At 41.6% G+C, this 23417-nt stretch overlaps 1 protein-coding gene across 1 annotated transcript in view; it reads right to left on the bottom strand.

Annotated features, from left to right (window-relative positions):
* Positions 1 to 7789: 7789 nt before the first annotated feature.
* LOC308241425 (putative coiled-coil domain-containing protein 144C) overlaps positions 7790 to 23417 on the bottom strand; it is a gene marked incomplete at both ends in the record, with an annotated part of 71274 nt that continues 55646 nt past the window's right edge. Inside the window, one exon of the mRNA XM_080654839.1 lies at positions 7790 to 8035. Coding sequence (XP_080510965.1) covers positions 7790 to 8035 — 246 coding nt within the window. The remainder of the gene's footprint in view (positions 8036 to 23417) is intronic.

Genomic DNA, 23417 nt, shown 5'->3' with positions numbered 1-23417 from the left:
TTCAATATTGATGTGTTTGTAACATTTACTCTTTAGAATTATAGTTTAAAAATCTTTAGAAGTCTGTTGTTTTGTACTGCCCCATCCTCAAACCCACCCTTTTCTATTAATTTAGACAACATGCTACCATCTCTCATAGAATTAGTTGTTTTCCTAATGGCAATAATTACATTCCCAGTGACTCTACAAGGCACCTTCTTTCCGTAGGTCTAAGAATTTTGTAAACAACAACTGCTATAGAAATTTTGGCGACCCATCTCTATATCTTGATAGATTGGTGCTTCATACTCTCTCTTACTGAGTCTAGCATGATTTGGTGAACCAATGCCCCACAAGGAAACTATGTATACCTTGAATCTACAATGTTAAGTTTAAAATCAACTATTCTTTTTAATTTATAAAGAAATACTAAAAGTAAGCACCTCATTACTCCCAAAATACTAAACAAAAAAATTTCCACAAATATCCTCCTGTGCATTGCTTCTGTATTTACATACTCTTTCCTCTTCATTTTGAAAAATGAAACATTTTCTGATTTTCTGGTGAAAACATTTCAACTCTGCATCATAGTTTTGCTTAACAATTTACAAAAGCATTTGATTTTTTTTTTTTTTGTACCCAGTAACCCAGTTTCACAAATTTGGGACAACTGAGACCTTATTTGGCCAAAAGGCTGTCTAGAAATTCTTAGCTTTGCTCTTCTATGTTGTGTTATGATGAAGCAAACTGAAAGAACTAGGTTGACGTCTCCTTTAGCACAGGCCTGTGCTGCCTTTCTCTGCATGAAAAAAGAGCATAAAAACATCTTTAAAACCATAAACCATCGTCATTGATTGAAATGGGTATTTCAGTGTGTGACGTCAGCATCATGACAAAGTGTGTCTCCTCTTAAATCTACAACAAGTAGACATCTAGCACCCAACATAGACTCCTCTGCTCAACCTGGAAAGTGGGCGTCTTGGGATGTGCAGGAGAGGCAGGATGGAGAGAAGAGCAGGACAGGCCCCTACTGCAGTTCTCCAAGGACAAGCCCTAGCACACACAGTAGTGTTAGGGGATGCAGGGTGCAGTGCCCACACCACTGCCCAGCAGCATTCCCTCCCCCTCCCCAAATCCAGGTCCCTCCCCAGTTACAGCTGTGCTCATACCACCACAGACCAGTAGCAGCAGCAGAGCCAAGTGTCCAGCCTCCAGGCCACAGCACACACTGCTGCCAGTGGCCAAAGGGAATGAGGTAGCAGCTCAGTGGGCTCACAAACTGGCTCCCCTCAACTGGCCACACACAACCTACCACAATTCTCCAGAAAGAAACTCAAAATAATGGACGATTGTGATCTAAATGAACAGAGAAATCAAAATAGCCAAATAGTCATGAAGAAACTCAGCAAGACACAAGAAAACTCAAAAGTCAGTTCAATGAGCTCAGGAATAAAATTAATGAACAGAAGGAGTACTTTACCAAACAGATGAGAAGTATAAAAAAGAACCAAACAGGAAGTTGCTGAAGAACTCAAAATAAGATGAAGAAGGAATATTTTAATAGCACTGCTACACAATGAAAGCTAGTTGCTATTTTAAGACTCCCTATCATTGCCATCTTAGTCATCAGTCATTCAAGTGCTGTCAAGATAAACAGACATAAGTAAATTTCATTTAAAAATTCAAATATTAATAAGTAAATTTAAATATAAAATCAAAATATTTGCTAAATTAACTATTTTATGAAATGCACAGCTGCTCAGCAAGACATTTTTATAACAATTGGAATAAAAATGCTGAAGTAAATAACAATTAACAGTTCTCTGACCTAAGAAGATGACATTTTCACTTAAAGACAGAAATTAATCCTATTAGTGCTGCAAGTTTATTTAATTCATAAAAAGAATTTATCTCCATTTAAGTAGCAAACATCCATATATGGTTAAGTATTTAGATGTCAATCATTCACTTATGCTTAAGGGTGGAAAAGTCAGGGTTCAGCAAAACTTAAAAATTGTTATGAACCATCATCAAATTAAAATCCATTAAAAAGTAAGCCAAAGCATCTCCAAGTATACTACTGATTATTAGACAATAATATATAATTTCTAAAATCAAACTGAAATGCAGCTTTTTAAGAAGTTTAAAATGTGTCAATTTAGTCATATTAATTGAATAAAGTTAATGATAGGTGTCTCTTGAAAATGGGAGATCCGAGGACTTAAAAATGATTATAAAATTTCTGTCTCCTTTCTATATTAGCACAATGATTAAGACTTTTTATTACTGTGTATTAGTCAATTCAGCAACTTGGAATTTCACCAAATGAAACACAAGAATTATATCAGAAATCTGAAACCCAAGGGGAAAACAGATAATATAACTAACCCTGCGGTAAGTTGAAGTGCATGGCCTTGAGGTAGGAATCTCCACATTTTCTCTTGGAGTAGAATTTCTCTTGGGTACCAAACTATTATTAAGATTTCTGACAAAAGGCGTTTCCAGGACTGGCCTCATATTAGGAGCGCTGAGCAAAAGTCTCTGCTGCTGTTTCTCCAGGAGAAGTTCCTGATGACCTCTGCTAGCCTCTCCTCAGTCCTGGGAAAACTATAAAAAAAATGCTTAGTATTTTATTTTTCCCTAAGTGACTTGAAGTATTTTAAAGTAGCCAGGATAGTAAATGGAATTGCCCATTAAATAGCATTTTAGCAATAAAAATGTGTCAGAGAAGATCTACTCTATTCAAGTATAGGTTCTTAATTTTTCTAAAAAAGTACTTATGTTTCCAGGCAGTGGGAAGAGGGGGTCCCAGCTAAGTAATCCAAAGTAGGAGGCTATCAGTGATGCAGACGGCTTATCAGGTAATAGTTGCTGCCTCTGTAAGGGCTGTACTTACAAGACCCTTAAAGATGCCCTTGGACATATTTAGTAGTCACTTCAGAGATTAAAAAAAAATCCCTCAAAGACATTGTCAAGCATTTGCCTTCACCACCTTGTGCAATAAACTCATTACCTTGGAGATAGTAATCATTTGACACCAAGGCATAATTTAGAGCAACAGCCTCTAAGGGAGAAGAAGATAGCCTGGCTGGTGATCAAATGAACAAAAACAGCTCCAGAGGCCGTCTATATATATAGAAGACTAATATGCAAAGTGTCCCCTCGGGAGTTCGATCAAGAGACCAGAGTTTGATTGCTCACTATGACATGCGCTGACCACCAGGGGGCAGCGTGGAACAAAGGGAGGCCCCGGCCAGCAGCCAGAAGGCCCTGATAGACCCTGATCACTGGCCAGGCCTAGGGACCCTATCTGTGCACGAATTTCATGCACCGGGCCTCTAGTCTATTGATAGTAACAAAGATCACAATCAAGAAAGTAAATATACCAAGTACCAGAATGTGTTGGAGTAACAACCCTTTGTGTTTAAGTTGTTATCTTAAGTATTTCTATTTAGAGGATAAGAAATCTTACCTAATAATAGACAAACATGTAAATTGACCGTACCTCCGCTACGCCCATAGCCAATCAGAGTATGTAAATTAACCCAACAAAGATGGCGGTTAATTTGTATACATAGGCGCCCAGCGCCTGGGTCCTGGGAACATCCTGGCACCCAGGTCACTCTGAGGTAAGCCCCGTGTGGTCTCTGAGCAGCCTGGGAAGGGCCTGAGCCAGGGGGCTCCTGGGCAGGGCCAAGCCTGAGATCAGAGCCGAGGGGATAGCGGCGGAGCCAGTGATCGGAGGGAGCTGGGGGTCCCTTGCCCAGGCCTAAAGCTTCAGCCAGAGGCTTTCGGCCTGGGCAGGCCTGGGAAGGGTGGAGCCGGCGATCGGAGGGAGCTGGGGGTCCCCTGCCCAAGCCTAAAGCCTCGTCCAGAGGCTTTAGGCCTGAGCAGGGCCCAGCTGGCTATTGGTGTGAACTACAGTGGAAACACCTTTTCTGAGTGCTCATTGGCTAAGCTTCCTGTATGCCACTGGTAATATTCTTAGTGACTTGGGTAATAGAATCCAAAAAGGTGATCTAGGGTTTTTCACCACACTTCTGGAGGAAAAAATGAAGGTTAGCTGCTGGAAGGCTGAGAAATGTCATATCCTGCTCTAGCCAGTTTGGCTCAGTGGCTAATGCCTCGGCCTGCCGACTGCAGGGTTTGGGTTCAATTCTGATCAAGGGCATGTACCTAGGTTGCAGGCTCCTCCCTGGCCAGGGCCCAGATCAGGGCTCATGCAGGAGGCAACCAATCAAAGTGTTCTTCTCACTTTGATGTTTCTCTCTGTCTTTCCCTTTCTCTTACACATTCTCTAAAAGTCAATGGAAACATATCCTCAGGTGAGGATAAAAAAAAAGAAAGAAATGTCATAGCCTATGAAAGACACATCTTGAAAATGCCTAAAGAAAGTTGTCATTTTTTCATGGTGAAGGGACTGAAGTCCGTGTTGATGAAAACACCTTGGTGGCTGTGGTGACTGGCAGTGGCTGCAGCAGCGGGATGTTGGGGCTGGTGCCTTCCCTTGATCAGTCCAGTCGCCTCCCATGGGGAGCGGGCCTAAGCCATTAGTAGGACATCCCCTGAGGGTTCCCAGTATGTGAGAGGGGGCAGGTTGGGCTGAGGAACCCTCCACCCCCAGTGCACGAATTTCGTGCACCGGGCCCCTAGTTTTATAATAGTATCGCTGTCTAAATTTTAGAGCTTCAAGACACTCAGCTTAAAGACTAGTAGTAGACCTCAGGTCCCTGCTTATTGCTCCTTACGGTAAGACAGTCAATTTGCATATTTAATGTCCAATGGAAATATTTACGGAGAGGGAAATAAAGGCATGTAAAAGCAAAAAAAGGGGAGAGATGAAACTGTCTTGGAGGGATATTTGAAAGGTAAGTTTATTTACTAACATCTCTTTCAAAGTTATAAGATTTCGTTGGCTTTCAGGCCCTACTAATCTATGAACCTGCCCAAATAGTAACTATGTTTAAAGTTTAAAGGCTAATTAATGAGTTAAATTTATTTTCTCTGATTCTGCATTTGACTTACTCAGTTAGTTTATTTTCCAATAATTTTCTGCCTTCCAATTATTCTTGGTAGAGTCGCACATATTTTTCCAATTCTCTTTGGATATCATCTTGAGAAGTTTGCCCTTTGGAGATTTTTGATTCCAGCTCTTTATTTCTGAGTTTCAAATGACTTCTTATTAAAGGACTATAGGCCTAGTGCATGAAATTTGTGCATGGGGGAAGGGGTCCCTCAGCCCTGCCTGCACCCTCTCCATTCCAGGACTCCTCAGGGGGTGTCCGACTGCTGGACATCCCTCTTGTAATCTGGGACTGCTGGCTCCTAACCGCTCACCTATCTGCCTGCCTGGTTGCCCCTAACTGCCCTTCCCTGCTGGAATGGTCACCCCTAACTGCCCTCCCCTGGCAGCCTGGTCACCCCTAACTGCCTCTCCCTCGGCCCCCGCCACCATGGCTTTTTTCTGGAAGGATGTCCCAAAGGTTGTCCAGAAGATGTCCAGTCTAATTAGCATATTATGCTTTTATTAGTATAGATAAGTATTTGTCATATTATTCTTTACTTTTCTATATGTATTTAAAATACTCCAGAATATTTTAAGCAAATAAAAAATGGTCAAGTTGCAGAAAAATAAAAATTTTGAAATACAACCTGGTAGGCTTGAAAGCAACAACATTTGTGTAAAAGAGCATAAGTTGCAGTCGACAACAAAACTTGTTGTCAGTATTGCTTGGTTCATATTCTTTTGTTGGAAAGGCGTGGTTTAGGCAAAGGAGAAAAGGAAACCAGCTCAATAAAAGAGAATGTCTGATTGGGCCATTGACACAGCAAAGAGGCAGGTGCTGCAAAGGTTCAGGCTGTCCCACAGGCAAGGACGTCTGTGTGTATGGGACACCAAAGGACACCTGTCACACCTGAAACACAATTTGCTAACACTCACAATTGGAGAGCTCAGGAAGAATCACTGTTTTTAAAACTATTATTCCCCTGACATATAAAATATACATACATATAAATATACATGCCCTCTTCTGAGGTTCCCCTGCCCTCCACTTAATATTTGGCTATGGCATCTTTTCATGTCAACGAACTGGATGTATAGACATGATTTTTAATGGCTACAGTGTTATCCCTGCCTGTTTGACATCACTGTGGTTCACTTCACTAACCCTTTATGGTGGGGCAGGCTGTTTCCGGTTTCCCCTGGCATCAACAACTACAGTAAACATAACTGCTTATTGGACTGTTTACTTAGGACACATTCACAGACATGGGACTCCTGGCCCAAAGCTCATTCACTTGAATTGTGATCCACATTTCCAAATTGACTTTCTAGAAAGTGCTTCTGTTTGTTTAGTCCATTGGTTTTAAATCAGATTACACTCCCACAAACGGGGTAAGAGAAAACTGTTCAATGTGCCTTCGGCAAATCACAAACTCTTGCTGAACTTGAGCGACCCCTTCCTGGCATAGCTGTCTGCACGCTTTTCAGGGCACTTTTGAAGGAAGGAAAGGGATCTGGCACCCCGTGGGGACAGAGCTGGAAAAGCAAAGTTTCCCAAAGTGGTGGAAGCGCAGCGGGAACACTCCCATCTGGGGGAGGGTTGTGCCTGGATGTCCCCTGAGCTCCGGGGCTGGGGCGGGGCACACGGGGCAGGGCCACTCGGCCATGTCCCCCTCTGGCAGAGTCCCGGCCAGCCCTGAGCTCTAAGAGACCCCGGCGCACTTCCCTGTCCCCTTCCCCGGGCAGGCAGGGACAGCAGGTGGTGGGGAGAAGGTGCCATCACTCCCAGTCCTGACTCCCGAATCCCGCACACTGTGTTACTGAGAAACCTTAGGCGGGGACAGGTCACTGGGCACGGGACCAGGAGGATCCGACCGGAGGGTGAAGTCCAAGGAGGAGTGGGTGGCGCAGCCGAAGGCCCTGTGTGGGTGTGTGTGTGTCACCCCGCCAGTTGGGGGGTGCATCCTTAGTTCCCCCGCCCCGGCTCAGCGCCATGCAGCCTTAGGTCCCTGCTGATTGCTCCTTAAGGCTCCTTACGGAACCAGCTTCCACTGTGGGTGCAGCCATCTTGTGTCACTGGATCCCCGGCTCTGCTGTGGAGGATGCCATCTTTTTACAGTGTGATAGTCAATTTGCATACTTCCTCTTTATTAGATAGGATGATTGTTTATCATCTGCTCTGACATTTCTTGAGATTCTCTTTATGTCTATAGCAAATAAAAAGGATACATTCTTAAAATAATTATAACGTGAACTTTTATATTTATTTCTTTAGTTTTGAGTCGACTCAGAGATCAGCTATGAGTGTGAAAAAAGCCAAAATTTAAAATATTTATCATCAATGTCCCCTGAATTAAATCTCAGTTATAAAGTTAATCATTCTTCTATTAGTACTCATGTAATATAATAATTCAAAGAATAATAGAATCAGTATAAGATATTAAAAGTTAAAAAATATAACTTAATTCAAGAGTATGGTACAATTTTAAAATCACGTTTTTTACCTTTTCTTCCTAATAGTCTTGTTTTACATCAACTGGTCTTAAAAATAAAATGATTCTCTAGTAAGAATCATTTGGAGAGATCAATTTAGTGATAATAATGTTGGAAACTAAAATATTGAAAAGAAAAAACAAATGCCACCTTCCTTCCAGAAATCTACACAATAAATTGCTATTAAAGGAAGTAGAGGAAACACAAAAACACTGTATTTATCCAAAAGGTAATTTGCAGTGAAATGGATTAAAGCACATTAAATCAATAAATTAACCTGTAAAAATGAACTGACTTGTTCTACTGTGTCTGCTATATCCCGTCTTGCTCTTCAATCTTCTTTTTATGCTCTTCTGCTTCACAGGATTCTACTGTATTCGTTTCCGTATTTGTTATGAGGTTTACTGCTTCTTGTTTCGCCTTCTTTACTCTATCCTTTAGTTCTTCACGTCTCTTTAGAAGTGCTTCCTCTGATAACTCCTGTTGAGGTGTCTTTTCTTCATCCAGACGTACACATTTTGAAGATGCAGGTTGCAGTTTTGTTATAAGCTCATCATTCTGCATGAATAAAAGAATATAGTTTGGTTATGAAGGTGTGGACACCAGTATGAAATTTTGAAATGAATTCAGTTGCAATAAAATGTTACCTATACTCTGGTAGGGTTTTAGAATGTGGAACCTTGAATTACTCAGAATCAAGACCAAAGTTAAAACGACCAGGAGTCACAAAATTATATTTACTGTTGTAGTCTTTGCCTTACAACGTCTCTTCTGCACTTGATTTTATACTCTTTTTTCTATGACTGTTTCATGTCTTTCCTCCACAAAATGACTATATATTGCTCCTGAATAGAAAGTCTCTTACCTCTTCCCCCATCTTAACACTTCATAATCTTTAAAAAAAAAGTTTTATGGATATCATATTGAGGTTTTCAGGACTGAGTCAACAAATGCCTCCTAAAATAAGACTTTCAAAATGAGATTAATTAATGAATCTTACAAATATAGACTCTAATGCCATACATCTTGTACTGAACTACAAACATTTGATGCTAATTTGAATTGCATTCCAAAAAGAAAGGATTCCCTGCGTTACTGAGAAATTACATCTCTCACTGTAAAAGTTTAGCAAGATGAGCCCTACATTTTTTTAGAATAAAAAAAAAAAATGTGTGTGTGTGGCCGGGTAGCGGGGGCGGGGGGTGCCTTAATCCAATAGTCCTATCTTGAAATTTTTTGTTACTTCCCACAAAATAAGAGAACATACTAAACAAAAACAACATCATCAACAACAACAATCTTGCTGGAATGTCAGTGATCATGACCTGGGAAAAACTACTTTCCTTCAGATACAATGGTTATTTGGTAAGACAAGGTGAGGGATGCCGAGTTTTTGAAGCACGTCTCCAGATTCTTTGGCACTTGTCCATGAAATAGGTGCTGGCCTGAGGGCTAACTGCGTTCTGGGGAATAGGATATGGTGACTGCTGTGTGACTGCTATGTCTGGTGCCATCTGACTCTCTCTTCAGGGAAGCTCGCCCTGAGAACTCAGCCACCGTGTTGTGAAGAAGGAAGCAGCCCAGGCCACGTGGTCAGTCCTCATACAGGTGTCCAGCTGAGACTGCCCCAGCGAACGTCCCAGCCAAAAGCCCACTGCACCTGACAAACCCGTGAACAAACAAGCCTTTAGAAGATTCTACTTCCCAGCTTCAGGTCACCCCAGCTGGTGGCAAGTGGAAAAGGAATGAGCTGGCCTCACTGCAGATTTCTGAACAAGTAGATGCTGCTTTAAGACATGAGGTTTGAAGGTGGTTATTAAGCAGCAATAAGTAACTGGAACAGATACTGACATTAAAATATGGTGCTGCCAATACCGGTTTAGCTCAGTGGATAGAGCGTCAGCCTGCGGACTGAAGGGTCCCAGGTTCGATTCTGGTCAAGGGCACGTAACTTGGTTGCGGGCACATCCCCAGTAGGAGGTGTGCAAGAGGCAGCTAATCGATGTTTCTCTCTCATCAACGTTTCTAGCTCTCTATCCCTCTTCCTTCCTCTCTGTAAAAAATCAATAAAATATATTTAAAAAAATAGGGTGCTGACACTAAAAAGAAACGCATACAGGTGTGGGAGTCCCTTTGAACAGGAGGCAGGGCGAACCCCACATAATGTAGAGAAGCGTGAGAATGAAAATCAAAAGGGCCTCCAAGAAACGGTGAGTGGAGGCCTGATGGCCCCTGAGGAGGCTGACAGCACGGGCTTCTGGGCAAGTGAACACAATGACACTGAAACGAGGATGACAGGGATTCTTGCTAGGAAACAGCTGAAAGTGAATTCAATGAGAAAGACAAGCTCAAGAAAGACAATTAAATAAAAAAGAACCCTGATTTACATGTTTCAAATATCCATTTTCCATTTATACCTTCTCCCACATGTACAATTGTCAAAAATGCAAAAATAAAGAAATGGCTCTGGGCTAACATCAAATCCAGGGTGTCCAGGAAGACATGGTCTCAGGATGAAGCCAAGACTTATAAAACCCTTAAGACCTCAGAAGCATTTACGTGGTGCCTCAAGGATTTTCAGAATGTAAGGATGTTAAAGGCACTGTCCTACACCTCCAGGAAGCCCAAGGTGAAGAGCTTATCTGAAAACAAGTTGTGAGGTGGCTTTTCTAATGCCATGAACCCCAATAAAATTAACTGGACACTCAAAGCTTCTAAGAGAATGGTAGTAGGAGAAACCCTGCCTGCTAGCTCCGCCTCTTTAAGGGAGACCAGGACAGAACCCAATCAAAAGAGCCTGTGGGCCTTAGATGTTCCACGGGGAGGAAGCAGGCTGCAAAAAGAGCTGCAAGCACAGGCCATTTCTTATGAAAAGGACAGAGCAAAGTCTGAGAGGGAACAGCCAAGGGCCACAGAGAAGCACTCCAAGGTTAGGACTAAGCGTACCTTTCCTCAGTGAAGCAACAGAGAGGATTGTGAAATCATTTTAAATCTCAGTGGCAAAACAACGGCAATGCCTTTTGGCACCATTTAAGTATAATTTCTCCTCTAGCTTACTTCAAACTTGCTTATGTTATACCTGTGTTTCTCCATAGGAAACTAATTGGCTTAAAATTTTGAGATTTCAGCCCTAGGCGGTTTGGGTCAGTGGATACAGCTTCAGCCTATAGACTGAGGGGTCCCAGGTTCAATTTCGGTCAAGGGCACATGCCTGGGTTGTGGGCTTAAATCCCAACAGGGGGCATGCAGGAGGCAGCTGATCAATGATTCTCTCTCAACATTGACATTTCTATCTCTCTCTCCCTCTCTCTTCCTCTCTGGAATCAATAAAAAAGAAGTTTTTAAAAAATAAAGTAAAATTTTGAGATTTCAAATTGAGACATTTCTAAGGAGGAAAGGTGACAGTCCAGATTTTAACCTTTTCCTCCCCAGGCAGTGAAACCTACCAGCAAGTCTATGAATTAAGAGTTAAACGCAATGAAGGAAATGGCTAAGTGAGCAGATCCTGTGACCAGGATTTCATGGAAATGGAAGTGAAGTGGGAGGCACTGGGTTAGAGGTTGAAGGTTTGAATGGAGAAAAAAAGGAATGGGTGTTATCTTTGTAAGCCTACTTTCTCATCATGTCATAGAGTCTGAAAAACATAAGCTAGCCATAGGCTTTATCTAGAAACAAGAAATCTCCACAGAAGTGGAGTTAAAGACATTCCACTACACTGACATTTTATCCTATACTAGAAGCCCAGTGTGCGAAATCTCATGGCCTTGCCCACCCGCGTGTACCCCGCCCACCCACACACACCTTGCCGCGCTCACGGCCCCGCCCACTCGCACTGGTCTTTATGGTGTTAGGGCCACTGGGTTTTATAATCTACTAGAGGCCCGGTGCACGAAATTCATGCACGGGGGTATGTGTGTCCCTCAGCCCAGCCTGCACCCTCTCCAATCTGAGACCCCTTGAGTGATGTCCGACTGCCCATTTAGGCCCGATCCTACCAGGACTCACAATCCAGGACTGCTGGCTCCCAACTGCTCACCTGCCTGCCTTCCTGAGTGCCCCTAACCACTTCTGCCTGCCAGCCTGATCACCCCCTAACCACTCGCCTGCCAGCCTGATTGATGCCTAACTGCTCCCCTGCCAGCCTGTTTTCCCCTAACTGCCCTCCCCTGCAGGCCTGGTCCTCCCCAACTGCTCTCCGCTGCAGGCCTGGGTCCCCCTCAACTGCCCTTCCCTGCAGGCCTGGTTGCCCCCAACTTCCCTCCTCTGCCAGCCTGGTCACCCCTAACTGCCCTCCCCTGCAGGCTTGATCACCCCCAACCACCCTCCCTTGCAGGCCTGGTCCCTCCCAATTGCCCTCCCCTGCTGGCCTGATAGCCCACAACTGCCCTCCCTTGCAGGTCTGGTCCCTCCCAACTGCCCTCCCCTGCTGGACATCTTGTGGCGGCCATCTTATGTCCATATAGGGGCAGCCATCTTTGACCACATCGGGGCAGCCATCTTGTGTGTTGGAGTGATGGTCAATTTGTATATTACACTTTTATTAGATAGGATAGAGGCCTGATGCACAGCTGTGGGCAAGCTGGTTTGCCCTGAAGGGTGTCCTGGATCAGGATGGGGGTTCCCTTGGGGTGTGGGGCAGCCTGGACAAGGGGCCTGTGGCAGTTTGCAGGCCGGCCACGACCCCTGGTGACCCAAGGATAGGCCCTGGTATCTTTGTAGCCTTGAGTGGAGCCAAGCCTCCTGCTTGCTCCATGGCCACAGCCATTTTTGTTGGGATTTATTTATCTTCTATAATTGAAACTTTGTAGCCTTGAGCAGAGTTCTGGGCTGGACACGATGTGCAGAAAGCTTGGCTTCCTCCATTGCCGGGCAAACACAAGCCTCCTGCTCGCTCCATGGCCACAGTCATCTTGGTTGGGTTAATTCGCATGCTCGCTCCTGATTGGCTGGTGGGTGTGGCTTGTGGGTGTAGTGGAGTGATGGTTAATTTGAATATTACTCTTTTATTAGATGGGATACTAATAAAAAGGTAATATGCTAATTAGACTGGACATCTTTCAGATGTCCTTCCGGACAAAGCCACCGTGGCAGGGGCTGAGGCAGAAGCATTTATGGGCGATCAGGCCATCAAAGGAGAGTAGTTAGGGGGATCAGGCTGGCAGGGGAGAGCAATTAGGGGGATCAGGCTGGCAGGGGAGATCAGTTAGGGGTGATCAGGTCAGCAGGGGAGCAGTTAGGGGATGATCAGGCCAGCAGTATAGCAGTTAGAGGGGTGATCAGGCTGGCAGGGGAGCAGTTAGGGGGATATCAGCCTGGCAGGAAGAGGCAGTTACGGGTGATCTGGCAGGCAGGCAGGTAAGCAATTAGGAACCAGTGGTTCCAGATTGCAAGAGGGGTCTCGGATTGGAGAGGGTGCAGGCTGGGATGAGGGACCCCCCTACCTGTGCATGAATTTCTTGCACCGGGCCTCTAGTATAGATAATAAAAGCCTAATATTCTAAGTGTCCAGTCATCTGGTCATCTGTTCAACCAATCAAATCATAATATGCTAATGATATGCTAAGGTGCTCAACTGCTCGCTATGATGTGCACTGGCCACCAGGGGGCAGACACTCGTTGCTGGGGTCTGTCTGATTAGGACTGAGCGAGATAGGCTGGACATGCCCTGGAGCCATCCCATGGTCCCTCCCAGACTGGCCAACCTCCTGAGTCCCTCCCCGGCCCCGATCGTGCACCAGTGGGGTCCCTCAATCTGACCTGTGCCCTCCTGCAATCTGGGACCTCTCAGGGGATGTTGGAGAGTTAGTTTCAACCCAATCCTATCTGCCAGGCTAAGAGACCCCACTGGTGCATAAATTCGTGCACCCAGCACCTAGTTATAACATAAAACAACTAATAATATGCAAGATGACTGGGAAAGAGTACTCATAAAATTTGATTTGGTACTGGCATAAGTACAGACTTATCCATCAATGAAGTAGAAAGGCGAATTCAAACATTACCCTCACCTTTATGGCCAAGTGCTTTTTGACCAGGGTGCCAAACAATTAAATCAGATATGAATAGTCTTTTTAACAAATTGTACTGGGACAGCTGGATATCCACATCCAAATGAATAAAATTAGACCTCTACCTCAGACCATATATAAAAATTAACTCAAGTCCTAACTGGTTTGGCTCAGAAGATAGAACGTTGGCCTGCAGACTGAATGGACCCAGGTACCTTGGTTGCGGGCACATCCCCAGTGCGAGGTGTGCAGGAGTCAGCTGATGGATGTTTCTCTCTCATCGATGTTTCTAACTTTCTATCCCTTTCCCTTCCTCTCTGTAAAAAATCAATAAAATATATTTTTAAAAAATTAACTCAAAATATAAAAGCTAAAACTATAAAACTCTTAGAAGAAAACATAGGTGTATATCTTCATGACTGGATTTGGCACCATTTAAATATAATGTCTCCTCTGCCTTACTTCAAGCTTAGATGTGAAACCAAAAGACAAAAATAGATAAACTGGACTTCATCGAAATCAAAACCTTCTGTGCTTTAAAAGGCACCATCAGGAAAATGAAAAGGTGAGCTACTGAATGGAAAAAAATGCTTGAAAAGCCTTTATATATTAAGGGGTTTGTATGTAGGATATTTAAAGATCTCTTACACTTCAATAATACAAAAACAATCCAATTTAAAATGGGCAAAGGGATTGAATAGGCAGTTTTTCAGAGAATATATGAAAATGGATAATAAGCATTTGAAATGATGGTCAACATCACTAGTCATTAGAAAATTGCAAATCAAAACCAACAATAAGATTCCACTTCATACCCACTAGGATGGCTACAATCAAAAGACAGGTAATGACAAATGTTGGCAAGAGGGTGGAGAAATTGGAACCCTCATACACTGTCAATGAAAATGCAAAATGGTGGAGCCACTGTGGAGAAGTCTGGCAGTTTCTCAAAAGGTTAAAGATCTGATCTAGCAATTCCATTTATAATTATATTCTCAAGAGAATAAAAACATATGTTCACATAAAAAGTTGGACATGAATGTTCATAGCAATATTATTAGCAACACCAAAGAGGACGTTACCCAATAGTTCATCAAATGATGAACAGATTTTAAAAATGTGGTCGCTTCATGCAATGAAATGTTATTCAGCAATAAACAGGAATAAAGGTGATACATGCTACAAAAGAGATGTACCTTGAAAACATTATGTTAAATAAAAAAGGCAGTCAGGAAGGAGCACCTATTGTGTGATTCCACTGATATGAAATGTGCAGAATAGACAAATCTAGGGAGACTAAGAGGACAGTAGTGGTTCTTGAGGGCCAGGAAGAGTGGGGAAGTGGAAGCTGGCACAGGGTGGTTGCAAAAAGGCACAGGGCTACTTTTTAGGGAAATGAAAATGTCCCCAAACTGACTGATGATTACTGTGTAAGACTTTGAAAAAGCCACTGAATTGTACACTTTATTTATTTATTTATTTATTTATTTATTTATTTATTTGTTATGTTATGATTCTATTTATTTGAAACTTTGGCACAGGCAAAATTAGTCTTTGATGATAGGAAATCAGTGCTGTAGTTGCCTGGAATGGAGGCAGGAGAGTGGGTGGGAGCAGGGATTCACTACAAAGGATCTTGGGGCTACTTTCTGGGATGTTGAGGATGTTTGCTGTCTTTTCAAAATGTTTTTATTGATTTCAGTTCTTATATTTTTATCTCAAAATTATATTTAATTCAAGTTATATAATATATATAGCAAAATAAAAACTGATGCTATGGTAAAAGCATAACAACTTGTACCATTTTTCTTCAAGCTCCTGTTTCCTAACTTATATATATATATTTTTTTTTGTTTAAAGTATTACATATGTCTGCATTTTCCCCCAATCGACCCCTCCCCAGCCATTCTCATCCCCCAGGGCAAGCCCCCACTGCCCCATGTCCGTGTCCATTGGTTATGCTAATATACATGCATACAAGTCCTTTGGTTGATCTCTTAACCCATCCCCTCCCCTGCATTCCCTCTGAGATTTGACAGTCTGATCGATTCTCTCGGTCTCTGGATCATTTTTGTTCATCAGTTTATGTTGTTCATTATATTCCACAAATGACTGAGATCATGTGATATTTATCTTTCTCTGACTGGCTTATTTCGTGTAGCATGATGCTCTCCAGGTCCATCCATGCTATTGCAAATGGTAAAAGTTCCTTCTTTTTTATAGCAGCGTAGTATTCCATTGTGTAGATGTACCACCATTTTTTTTAATCCACGCATCTGCTTATGGGCACTTAGGCTGTTTCCAAATCTTAGCTATTATAAATTGTGCTGCTATGAACATAGGGTTGCATATATTCTTTCTGACTGGTGTTTCTGATTTCTTGGGATATATTACTAGAAGTGGGATTACTGGGTCAAATGGGAGTTCCATTTTTAACTTTTTGAGGAAACTCCATTCTGTTTTCCACAGTGGCTGCACCAGTCTGCATTCCCACCAATAGTGAATTGTACACTTTGAATGAGTGAACTGAATGGTATGTTCATTATGTCTCAAATAAAGCAGCTACCAAAAATTTTTTTGACTTGGTGCTGATGTCAGGGTTCAAATATAGGAGAGTTAACAGTAGGCCTTCTTTATAGAAAAGTGATAAATAAAAAAGCTGTCTTTTTCACTGATACCAAGTCTATAATATTAATAGAAAAATCTATATCTCACTACTCAAATCCCAGACATACGCAGAAGAGGCATACTCTGAAGAAGAAATTAGGGGAGCTCCAGTCCAGCAGCGGATAGAGACAGTGGTCACCTAAGACAATAGGGTGTTTTTTTTTCACCTTTTAGTATAGAAAATTTCTAACAAACAAAAGAAGATAGCATATTATATTGGCCCTCCATAGGTTCATCGCCCAGGTTCACAATTTTATTTTTTTGTTTTTCATTTCTTTTCTACATCCCTTCTTTTTTATTTTCTTGCCATCATGATGTATCCCTGCTGTGGCCTCTTCCATCTCCACCCAACCCCCTCACACACCTGGAAATCACCACACTGTTGTCCATGTCCATGAGTTTTCTCTAGTTTTTTCTCTTCTTTGCTCCATACCTACACCACACACACCCCCAACACTACCACCATCACCAGCAGACAAGCACCATGTGATTTCACTCATATGTGGAATTTAATGAACAAACTGAACTACCAAGCAAAACAGAAACAGACTTCTAGAGAGCAGTCTATTCCTTTCTTAAAATTCTCTCAGAGATCCTTAAATCTCAACACTTCGAACCAGATTGCCTAGTCAACATTTCTAGCCTTGACCCCTTTACTGAGGTCATCATCTGTGCTTTTCTTTCTCCCTTCTTGCTCCTCATAAACAATATCCTCAACCACATACTGATAAATGATGAGTGATATGGATTGCCCTTGTAGATAGCTAATCCTGTGCTTTTAATGTTGATTCTTATTGGTGTTACTTTGATTGTACTACTGTTATGTTCTGAGTTTGGGGGCACCTTCACCTTAGGATGTTGATGAGCATTCTCTGCCTTGTTTTTCTCTTATAATGCAAATGTTTTTTTGCAAGCGTCAGATTATCATTATTTTCCTTTAAAAATAATAATAAGCCCCGGCTGATTTGGCTCAGTGGATGGAGCATCGGCCTGTGGACTGAAGGGTCCCAGGTTTGATTCCCTCAAGGGCATGTACCTTGGTTGTGGGCACATCACCACTAGGGGGTGTGCAGAAGGCAGCTGATCGATGTTTCTCTCTCATCAATGTTTCTAACACTCTATCCCTCTCCCTTCCTCTCTGTATAAAAATATTAAAATAATAATAATAACAATAATAATAATTTCTTATTCATAGAGACCTGATCTATAAAAGTCTTCTGAAGTGCTTTTCACATGTATACTCAACTATATTGTTTGAAGGCTTGGGAAAACTAGAGTTATCTTCTTGCCAATTCAGACTCCTCACCTCACCATTGTGTTGATCAAATATCTGGGTTTGAATTCCAAGACCGCCAGTGATATAAAGTTTTTAATTTTATCCTAACAATAGTTAAGCTCAAATTTGTTCAATTTATACAAAGATAGGTAAAGTTACATCAATTAATATGCCCCACAGACAAATTAATACATAGAAAGACAAGATTATCTCTTGTGAAGAAAATTAAGACAATGTAAATTTAAGGGCTAAATTGTTCTGAAGAGATGAGATGACAAGTGCTGAAATGAATGAGGTCAATGAGAGTTGGAACAGGGAGTGCTTCATGGAGGGGAGATTGGGAGCCAGGTCCAAATAGATATAGGATTAGGCATGAGGAACAGAAACTGAAAAGACAGAACGGACAGCCTGAGTAAAGGCTGAGAGATGCTGAAGTCAGCCCAGTTATCTCAGAGGATAAAAATTCCATGGCAAGAAAAGAAAAACCTATGTTCACACAATGACTTGTAAACTAATGTTCATAGTTGAATTATTAACAGCCAAAAAGTGAAAACAACGCAATGTTCATCAACTGATAAATAGATAAGTGGATGAGTCACACAAATAAAATATTGGTATGTGCTATAATGTGGATGAACTTTTAAAATATGACATTAAGTGAAAGAAGCCAGTCACAAAGGACTATAATTTGTGTGGTTACATATATATGAAATATGCAGAATAGGCTAATCAATACAGACAGAAATGAGATTGGTTTTTGCCAGGTGCAAGGTAAGATGAGGAACTGGTAGTGACCTTTCAGAGGTGTGGAGTTTGTTTTTGGAGTGATAAAAATATTCGATAATTGATTGAGGTGATAGTTAAATGCACAAATCTCTGCATATGTTTAAAAATCTTGAATCGTACAATTTAAAAAGCAAATTATACAATGTGTAAATTATAGCAATACAGTTTTCTTAAAAATACAGTAGTGGATCTGGATTTATTTAATTGATCTAGATTTACAATGATATGAACACTTCCAAGCTTTCATAATATTTATAAGTGAGAGAAAATGAAGGATATACCTATTCCAACTGGTTTGTAGAATGACCGTCCAATACAAATTATTCTGAAATCTATGGAATATCCATTTACCATAGTGAAGATAAGAAATAAAAAAATTGAGGAGGGAATAATGGCGGCGGAATAGACAGACGTGTTCCGAGCCTTGTCCCGGAGCAGAAAGAAAGAACAGCTGAGGGTCGCACAAGGAGTGTTTGTTGGCTGGTTGGGAGACAGCTGAATTCCAGAAGGAGGTGGGGGACTGCTAAACGGGGTTCCCCTGACCTGGCAGCACCAACTGCGGCTGGGTCCCCTCCCAGAGCTGCGGGCTTGGAGGTGGAATCTGTACCATCTTGATCCGGAAAGTGGAGCTTATCGGAAGCCTGAGAATCCACAACTGTGGCACCCAAGGAACGACTGCGAGCCCCAGAACAACGCTCCCCAATTGGCGCAAACACACGGGTTCAGAGGAGCTCTACACTCCACCACGGAAAGCTCAGATTTCGCCTGGGATAAGGTGAGGTCTCTGGTCCCGGCGGGAGAGAGGAACGCGCGTTTTGCGGGAGCTGGAGGACCAGGGAAGTCTGTGCCTAGAAAAATCCGTGGCTGTAGGGGCTGGCGTGATCTGTGATTGTGGAAAGGGGTCCTCAGAGCTGCTAAGAGAAGGGCACTCTAAAAAGCAACCCATTTTGATCTGAAGTGCAGGGACACCCTAAGAATTTCAGGCAGTCCAGACTTACGCGCAGCCCCTGCGTTCCCTGGGTGCCTGGGCTTACGCGCAGTCCCGGAGTTCGCACAACTGGGCTTTTTCCTCTTGAAATTCTTGCTTCTGATTACTAAGCCCAATACATAGGATCACCCAGTTGGGGAAACCCTGGGAGACTGCAGGGGAAAGTTGTTTTTCTGGAACCTGGGGATCGGAGCAGGGAGTGACCATCAGAGAGTCAGCTCTGAGGCAGCCCACTCCCACAAACCGGTAGTGAGTGCCACAGGGAAAGAAGGCTCTAACACTGCCTAGAGAGGCCATAGATAGACACGGAAGTCAATCCAGAAACACTGCCACCCAGGGGCTGAATCACAAATTGACTCTTGTGTAATCAAAAATAAAGGAACACGAGAAATTAAGACACACCGCCTGCTTAAAATCAGGACTGGCTTACAACACTGAAGAGCAGTGGATCGCAGGGAACTACAATACTGTCTGGACTGAGAAACAGGCATGCCAAACAGAAAAACAGAGGAAGTGAATGACCTTCACTACTTCACATTTTATTTTTACCTCTTATTTATTTTATTTTTTTTTATTTTCATTTTTTGCATCTTTTAATCAAGAAACTTTTTTTTCTTTTTTCATCACTTGATTTTACCTTTTTAATTATTACATTTTTATTTTCAATCCGTATTATTACTACTGCTATTTTATCTTTTCTTTTTTTTTTTTTTTTTAAAGTGTCATTTTATTTTCTCTTCATTTTATTTTGGGATTACGGTTCTACATTCTATTTTTATCTTTCCTTTAGCATCATTTTACTCTATCTCAACTCTACCCTTAGGCCATCACTCTCTTCCTAACCTCCCCCTTTTTAGTGTCCTGTTTATCTTACCCTTTTACTGCTTTAGATTTTCCCTATTCTTTCTGTTTACCCCTTGTTAAAATTTCACCCTACTTACATATCTAATCTCCAATTCCCTGCTCCTCGTCCACATACACCTCTCCCTTCGCTGTCTGAGCTATCCATAAACTTGTCCTTCTCTCTGTCCTTTTGTTGTTGTTTGCTTGAATGTAGATTATATCAAATTTTTATGCTTTTTTGTGAGATTGTTTTGGTATTCTTCTTTTGTTTATTTTTTTGTTTGTTTTGTGCTTCAGCTTTCCCTTGCCTCACTCCATGTTAGTTGGTGTTGTGGTTTGTACTAATCCCCAGGCACTTGTTGCTGGTATTTGCTGGGATTAGTGATTGTTCTATTGGAGTTTTATCCCCAATAAATATAGTCTGTTCCCCTTTCTCTTTTAGTCACTTTCTTGTCTCTCTTACTTTTTTTTTCTTTACTTTCCCTTTTCCCAATTTCATTTTGACACTCCTTTTTTCTTTTTTTCTTTCTTTCTTTCTTTCTTTTTTCCTCTTCTTTTTCTCTCCTATCACCTATTTTGCCTTTCTCTGGTGGTCACCTTTATTGGAGGTTATTAATATCGTGAATACATTCCTGTTCAGTGCCTTGTGAGTTGTACCTGGTAGTGCTGTATTTTGTGCCTTTAAATCAACCCAGGAGAGAGAGAACTACATCACCAGACACCCAGAGAAGAGAGACCATGGGGAGACAAAGCAGCAGCCCGCATATGAAAGAAAAGCAGGCATCACCAGAAAAGGAAGTAAATGAAATGGAGGCAAGCAACCTTCCAGAAAAAGAATTCAGAGAAATGGTCATAAGGTGGCTGAAAAGAATGGAAGACAAATTCGACAATATGAGCAAGAACCAAGAGGAAATGAAGAAGAACCAAGAAGAAATGAAAAATGACATCGCTGCTGTAAGAACTCAATAGAAAGCATCAAGAATAGACTAGAAGAAGCAGAGGACCGCATCAGTGAGCTAGAAGACAAGATTGAAAAAAATAACCAAGTAGAGCAACTTCTAGAAAAAAAAATTAAAAGGCAGGAGGAGAGTCTAAGGGAACTTTGGGACAACATGTAACAAAACAACATCCGCATAATAGGGGTTCCAGAAGGAAAGGAAGCTGAGCAAGGAATAGAAAACCTCTTTGAAGAAATAATGACAGAAAATTTCCCTGATATAGGGAAGAAAAAACCCACACAAATCCAAGAAGCTCACAGAGTCCCAAGCAAAATGAACCCCAAAAGACCGACGCCAAGGCACATTATAATTAAACTGGCAAACACCAACGACAAAGTAAGAATCTTAAAAGCAGCAAGAGAGAGACAGAAAGTTACATACAAAGGAACCCCCATCAGACTAGCAACTGATTTCTAAACAGAAACTCATCAGGCCAGAAGGGAATGGAATGAAATATACAAAGTCATGCAAAGGAAGGGTCCGAATCCAAGAATACTGTACCCAGCAAGGCTGTCAATCAAAATTGAAGGTGAAATCAGGAGCTTCACAGACAAAAAAGGACTAAGGGAATTTATTACCACCAAACCAGCAATGCAAGAAATGCTAAAGGGTCTGCTGTAAAAAAAAAAAAAAAAAGAAAGAAAGAAACAGGAAGCGAAGAAGTAACACAGGGGTAAAGAATAGGAATGGCGACAAATAAGTACCTATCAATAATAACTTTAAATGTAAATGGATTAAATGCCCCAATCAAAAGACATAGGGTAACGGATTGGATAAGAAAACACGACCCATATATCTGCTGTCTACAAGAAACCCACCTCAGAAAAAAAGACGCACACAGACTGAGGGTGAAGGGATGGAAAAAGGTTTTCCAGGCAAATGGAACTGAAAAAAAAGCTGGGGTAGCAATACTTATTTCTGACAAATTAGATCTCAAAGTGAAGGACATAACAAGAGATAAGGAAGGCCATTTCATAATACTAAAGGGAGCAATCCAACAAGAAGAAATAACTCTGGTAAACATATATGCACCCAATACAGGAGCACCCAAATACATAAAAAAACTCCTGGAGGATATCAAGGAAGAGATTGACAGCAATACAATCATAGTAGGAGACTTTAATACCCCACTATCACCATTGGACAAATCCTCTAAACAAAACATCAGCAAAGAAACATCAATCCTAAATGACTCACTAGACCAGATGAAATTAATTGACATCTTCAGAACATTTCACCCCAAAGCCACAGAATATACATTCTTCTCAAGTGCACATGGGTCATTTTCAAAGATAGACCATATGTTGGGACATAGGCAAAGTCTCTTCAAATTCAAGAAGATAGAAATCATATCAAGCATCTTCTCAGACCACAGTGGCATAAAACTGGAAGTCAACTACAATAAAAACAACCCAAAGAAATCAAACACATGGAGACTAAACAGCATGCTATTAAACCATGACTGGGTTACCAGAGAGATCAAAGAAGAAATAAAAAACATCATGGTAACAAATGACAATGAAAACACTACAATCCAAAATCTATGGGACACAGCGAAAGCAGTCTTGAGAGGGAAGTTCATAGCTCTACAAGCCTACTGCAAAAAACAAGAAACAGGGGTAATAAATTACCTAACCCAACAACTCAAAGAGTTAGAAAAAGAGCAACAAGAAAAGCCCAGTGTAAGCAGAAAGAAGGAAATAATAAAGATCAGAGCACAGATAAACGACATAGAGACCAAAGAAACAATACAAACGATCAACAAAACCAAGAGCTGGTTCTTTGAAAGGATAAATAAGATTGATGAACCTCAAGCCAGGCTCACCAAGAAGCAAAGAGAGAGGACCCAAATAAACAAGATCAGAAATGAAAGAGGTGAAATAACAACAGATCCCGCTGAAATACAAAGGATTGTTAAAAAATACTATGAACAACTCTATTCCAACAAACTGGACAACCTGGAGGAAATGGACATATTCCTAGAAAAATATAACCTTCCAAAACTCAATCAGGAAGAATCTAAACAGCTCAAAATGCCAGTAACTATGGAAGAAATTGAAGCAGTCATCAAAGAGCTTCCGGCAAACAAAAGCCCGGGGCCAGACGGCTTCACAGGAGAGTTCTACCAAACATTCAAGGAAGAACTAAAACCTATCCTCCTCAGACTATTCCAAAAAATTCAAGAGGAAGGAACACTTCCAAGCTCCTTCTATGAAGCCAGCATCACCCTAATACCAAAACCAGATAAAGACAACACAATGAAGGAGAATTACAGGCCAATATCCCTCATGAATGTAGATGCCAAAATCCTCAACAAAATTCTAGCAAATAGGATCCAGCAGTACATCAGAAAGATCATACACCATGACCAAGT

Source organism: Plecotus auritus (assembly GCF_963455305.1).
Source record: "Plecotus auritus genome assembly, chromosome: 1".
Lineage (NCBI taxonomy): Eukaryota > Metazoa > Chordata > Mammalia > Chiroptera > Vespertilionidae > Plecotus > Plecotus auritus.
This window is presented reverse-complemented; position numbering and strand designations above follow the sequence as displayed.